At 35.4% G+C, this 5,927-nt stretch overlaps 1 protein-coding gene across 2 annotated transcripts; it reads left to right on the forward strand.

Moving 5' to 3' along the window:
* Positions 1–497: 497 nt before the first annotated feature.
* On the forward strand, positions 498–4,120 carry LOC125846709 (uncharacterized). 2 transcript variants are annotated; one of them, XM_049526282.1, is made up of 9 exons: positions 498–702; positions 884–1,331; positions 1,414–1,773; positions 1,919–2,086; positions 2,192–2,359; positions 2,455–2,700; positions 2,818–3,210; positions 3,323–3,459; positions 3,598–4,120. In XM_049526282.1, the coding sequence occupies exons 1-9, from the start codon at positions 625–627 to the stop codon at positions 3,856–3,858; spliced, it is 2,259 nt and encodes a 752-aa protein (XP_049382239.1). In that variant the 5' UTR covers positions 498–624; the 3' UTR covers positions 3,859–4,120. The 2 variants fall into 2 exon arrangements, with proteins under 2 accessions (XP_049382239.1, XP_049382240.1); XM_049526283.1 differs by lacking the exon at positions 2,192–2,359.
* Positions 4,121–5,927: the final 1,807 nt, after the last annotated feature.

The raw sequence follows: 5,927 nt of genomic DNA on the forward strand, positions 1-5,927 counted from the left end.
TCGATTTAGTTTGAATTTGCCTAATTATAGGAAAGAATAAACATGAATAGAAAGAGTAGTAGTATATACTCCCTTTGTCCTTAATTACTTGTCTACTTTTCCTTTTCTAGTTGTCCTAATTACTTGTTCAAGGAAAGGACACATTTTTTTTCTTCCTATTATACCCTCAATTAATTACTTTGAAAAAGATATAACTTTTTGAAAATCTTAGGTTTTTAATTCATCACTTCATAATTAATAGAGGGTAAAATGATAAACTCGTTGTGTCAATTATTGTTTTCTTAATTAATGTGTCAATTTAAAAGCACACAAGTAATTATTATTTTCTTAATTAATGTGTCAATTTAAAAGTGCACAAATAATAATTATTTTTTAAATTAATATGTCAATTTAAAAGTGTACAAGTAAGTAATTAGGAAGAGAGGAAAGCATAAAGTAGAATCAAGCAAAAGATTTAGACAATTAATTAGTTGGCATAGAGAAGAGGAAGTAGGATATGAAAAGAAAAGCGAATTAGCTCTACTTTGTATGAGAGAATAGTTTTTGTGGGATTAATTGCGACTTCACTGACTGACTCTATCATTTCATTTGTAAAAGCAAAAAAAAGGGTGAAGAAGAAGAAAGATGAGAAAACGCCGGCAAACAGTTGAGATGCCTCCTCAGTTCTTCAAGATTATCTTATCTCCTCATGCCTCTAAATTAGTAAGTTCATCCATGCAATTCAATTTTCTACTTTTTTTGGTGAAGGACTGTACAATCTGTAGAGGTTATCTAATTTATAAACCCCCAAATTAGGAATTATCAATTTCGCTGTATTCCATACCATTTTCTAACTTGTTATCTTCGTATGCCATTGCAATTTATTTTTGGTAATATCCTACAGCATATCCCTGATGAATTTGTAATAAAGTATGGAGCCGATCTGCGTGATGTTGTGTTCCTTGAGGTCCCCACCGGAGCAATCTGGCAAGTTAAATTATTGCAAAATTCAAATGGCACCAAATGGCTCAACCACGGATGGAACCAATTTAAGGAATACTATTCAATTGCTATCGGTTACTTTTTACTCTTTCAATATAATGGAAACTCTCATTTCTCTGTTTTCATATTTGATTTAAGTGCTTCTGAGATTGAATATCTTTCTGGACCAAATGAAGATGATAATAATAATAATAATAATAATAATAATAATGCAAAAGTAGCACATCCAGTATCCCGCCCTAATTGTCTAGCAGAAAGGCAGGAGGTGAAGCTTGAGAAACCAGATGTGGAGGAGGATTTGACCTATGCAACACAAAAACATAAAAAGAAGGAGAAGAATTTGTACAATGGTATGAGTACTGTTTAAAATATCTTGTGGTATAAATTATATTGATGCCAATAACTTTCTGCTTACTTTCCTGTCTTTCCCAGAGCACTGCAATGAAGTACTACATCCTAACACTACCAAATACAATAAAAGGAAATATTCTCTCAATTTGGAGGCATCACATCGTAGGTATCCTCTACGAAGTAAACAGGTCAAACTTGAACAATCTAAAGCAAATGGGAGTCCTTCATATTCTGGAAAACAAAGACCTGCCACTTCACTATCCTTTCCAGGTATTCAGTCAGAAAGAAAAGAGTCTACCAGGGTGAAGCTTGAGAAAGAAAACTCGGAAGAGGATTTCTGTTGTGCTCTGCCAAAAGCAAAAAGGGGGGAGGGTAACATGGAGAAACTTGTAAAACAAGATAGGCAACATAATATGTTTGATGAAGCACATAAATTTAAAGGTATTTGGTTTTAATATTTGTGCCACTCTCCTTGATGTTGTCAGTTCAGTAACAAAACAACATTCCTTTGTTAGACTAATTACGTTAAATTATGTGACGATGGATGCCATTCTTTTATGCTCCTCCCACGTCATCCTTTTGGCAGGGCACTGCAATGAAGCACCAGTAGTGGATCCCTCAACATCGAAGATGACAACCACTAATCAGCATAGTAAAAAGAGAACTGCTACCAGTTTAGATGCATCAAATTGTCGATATCCACTACGAAGTAAGCAACTGAAAGATGTAAAGATTGAAAAAGGAGATGTGGAAGGTATTTGGTTCAGTAACATGTTCTTTGTGAGTTTCATCATGTTGAATTATGTTATGACGGATGCTATTCCTCTTTTATTCTCCTCCCACATCATCCTTTTGGCAGGGCGCTGCAATGAAGCACCGGTAGTGGATCCGTCAACATCTAAGGTTACAACCACTAATCAGCATAGTAAAAAGAGAACTGCTGCCAGTTTGGATGCATCAAATTGTCGGTATCCACTACGAAGTAAGCAACTGAAAGAGGTGAAGATTGAAAAAGGAGACGTGAAAGGTATTTGGTTCAGTAACTTGTTCTTTGTGTTGAATTATGTTATGATGGATGACATTTTTCTTTTTCCTCCCATTCCCGCTTCATCTTTTTTGCAGAGCACTGCAACAAAATACCAGTGGTGGATCCCTCAGCAACTAAGATGACAACCACTCCCCGACATCATGAAAAGAAAACTAGTGCCAGTTTGGATACGTCACATTGTAAGTATCCACTGCGAAACAAGCAACTGAAAGAGGTGAAGCTTGAAAAAACAAACGCAGAAGAGGATTTGCTTTATGTAGCACAAAAAGCAATGAGGAAGAAGGCTAATAATGCGAAGCTTGAGAAAGGAGATGTGGAAGGTAACTTGTTTAGTTAACTTGTTCTTTGTTAGACTCATCACGTTCAACTATGTTATGATGGATGACAGTTCTTATTCCTTTATTTTCCCGGACCCCTCCCGTGTCATTTTTTGGCAGAGCGCAGCAAAGCAGGGGATCCCTCAGCATCTACTACCACTAATCAACATAATGAAAAGAAAACCACTACCCCTTTGGATGCATCACATTGCAGGTATCCACTACGAAGTAAGCAACACATAGAGGTGAAGCTTGAACAATGGGAAACAGGAGGGAATATGCATAACAAAACACCGAAAAATAAAGTAGTAGCAGATTCTCCATATTGTATTAGACAAAACCTTTGCCTTCCAGCATCCTCTCCAAGTTATCAGCCAGTCAGGGTGAAGCTTGGAAAACCAGACAATTTGTTTTGTGCAGCAGAAAAAGTAAAAGGGAGGGAGACCAACAATGTGAAGCTTGACACAGGAGACTTGGAAGGGAATTTGATTGCTGCATCTTATAAAGGAAAAGGTATGACATTCCATTTTTTACGGTTATCTCTCATGGATAATACTTGTTTAGTAACAAGAGAATCTTACGCCATTGAATTATAAGAGATTCTTTGGTCTTGTCTTTCTCTCAGATTCCACAGCCTCTGAGATGACAGTACTTGGCAAGAAGAAGATGTTACCCTTGGAGAAGCACAATCGGGATATGTACTTCAATCCACACTTCACTGTTTCTATGCAGCCTACTTGTGTCTCTAGAAACTTCCAATTGGTAAGTTGTCAAGTCAAGAGATGTTGCATTCACTGTCTTTTGGTAGATGTCGAGTCCTACTGTCCTGAGGGGTCAAGTGCCCCTTTTCTTTTCTTTCTGTTAAAGGATGAAATTCAATAAAAGAGTAACAATTTGCAGGATATACCTGTTGAATTTTTCAAGAAATGTCTCAATGAAGAGGAAACCATTGTAAATCTACGAGTTTCTAATGGGAGAAGTTGGCGTGCAAAGTTGTTAGACATTCAATCAAATTGTCCAAAGATGGAATCATCAGGTTGGAGGGACTTTGTGCTCGACAACAATTTAAAAGAGCATGATACTTGTGTCTTTGAGCTGATTGACGGCATTGAGCCAATGCTAGATGTGACAATTTTCCGAGCCACAACTCCCGTTTCCTGAAAGATAGTCAAGTAACCCATTTTGCAAGCACTTAAGCTTTATATCCATGTTGAAGGTGTTGAGGATGTTATAATATTGTGTATTTTGGTGCCCTCTCCTTTTATTTGATACTATTTCCTAAACGTCACTGTTAAAAACTTTTCTTTTCACCTGAAGCATGTTTACTTGTTATTTTTTGGTTCATGCTGCTTTAATTTCCATTGACTGCTGAAAGATTTCAGAATGTATAATTTAGAGAGCAAGTTTCAAATTTTAGTAGAAATTAGGTTGTCCAAACATTGATACATATTGAACTTGTGTGGATGTTTAGCTGGATAGTTTGTTGGAAATCAACATAAGGGATATTCAAGGTGACTTAGAATATTTGTGTCTTTGTTAACCAATATAAAAACATACATGATTTCATTAATATTTGGACCATTAGGTCACATCTGTTTGCACTTAATGAAGGTCTAAATCATTTAGACGGTATCCCATTAAAGTGCATTTGTTTTTTTTTTAACTCCACCACTTAATAGATCTTAAGAGGTTTGATTCGCTCAGACCTATAGGCTATAATCAAGTTTGAACATCATTTAAAGTGTTTTGGTTATTGAATCTGTAGTATTTAATAATAACTAGTGAACTTGATTGCGTTGTATGCGGTTTTAGAATATTTCATGTAAATTTTAAATCAAATTGTTTTTAAAAAAGTTTCACCTGATTTGACAATATTTATTATGAAAATTGTATTTTGTTTCCACAAATTCACAATTTTTTTTAAAAAAATTCTACTTTTTATGTAATCTTTGTAACTCTTTTTATTTTTTTAAATATTTTGTTTCATAATGAGATCCGCATATCATGTAGAAAAAATAAAGATTTTCCTTTACTTGTATTAACTTAGAAATAATAAAATGCATGTTCAATAACTTTGGTAAATGTATAACGGAAAAGGATAAAAAATATCCTTAAACTATCCGAAATAGATCATATTTATCCTTAAGCTATATTTCGGCTCAAAACTATCCTTCCCGTCAAACTATTGGGTCAAAGTGCCCTTCTTATTAACGGAAATTGTTAAATGCCACATGGATGCCACATTGCATGCCAATAGGATTCCACTGCCACATAAACTAAACGGAAAAGGGTCAAAAATACCCTTAAACTATCCGAAATAACTCATATTTACCCTTAAACTATATTTCGGCTCAAAACTACCCTTTCCGTCAAACTATTGGATCAAAAGTACCCTTCTTATTAACGGAAGTTGTTAAATGCCATGTGGATGCCACATTGCATGCCAATAGGGTTCCACTGCCACATAGACTAAATCTCTAAATCTTAATTACTCTTTTTCCCCACCTCATTTCATTATTTTCCAGAAACGATTTCACCCCTTCTCCCTCATTTCGCGGCTAGGGTTTCACAGTTTTCTTCGTGGCTGGGTTTCAAAGTGGATATTTGTGGTTGTAGGTTAGTAAATCATTTTTCTTATTTTTTTATGTTTACGATTTCAAAGCATGATATTAGGATTTCACAACTTTCCCCTCATTTCGCGGCTAGGATTTCATAGCTTTCTTTGGGGCTGGGTTTCAAAGTGGATATTCGTGGTTGTAGGTTAGTAAATCTTTTTTCTTATTTTATTATGTTTACGATTTCAAAGCATGATAGTTAGGATTTCACAACTTTTCGCTCATTTCGCGGCTAGAGTTTCATAGCTTTCTTTGGGGCAGGGTTTTAAAGTGGATATTCGTGGTTGTAAACATAATAAAATAAGAAAAAATATTTACTAACCTACAACCACGAATATCCACTTTGAAACCCAGCGACGAAGAAAACTGTGAAACCCTAGCCGCGAAATGAGGGAGAATAGATGAAATCGTTTCTCAAAAATAATGAAATGAGGGGAAAAAAGATTAATTAAGATTTAGGGATTTAGTCTATGTGGCAGTGGAACCCTATTGGCGTGCCACATGGCATCCACATGACATCCACATGACATTTAACAACTTCCATTAATAAGAAAGGGACTTTTGACCCAATAGTTTGACGAAAAAGGTAGTTTTGAGCCGAAATATAGTTTAAGG

Source organism: Solanum stenotomum, chromosome 12 (genome assembly GCF_019186545.1).
Source record: "Solanum stenotomum isolate F172 chromosome 12, ASM1918654v1, whole genome shotgun sequence".
Taxonomy (NCBI): domain Eukaryota; kingdom Viridiplantae; phylum Streptophyta; class Magnoliopsida; order Solanales; family Solanaceae; genus Solanum; species Solanum stenotomum.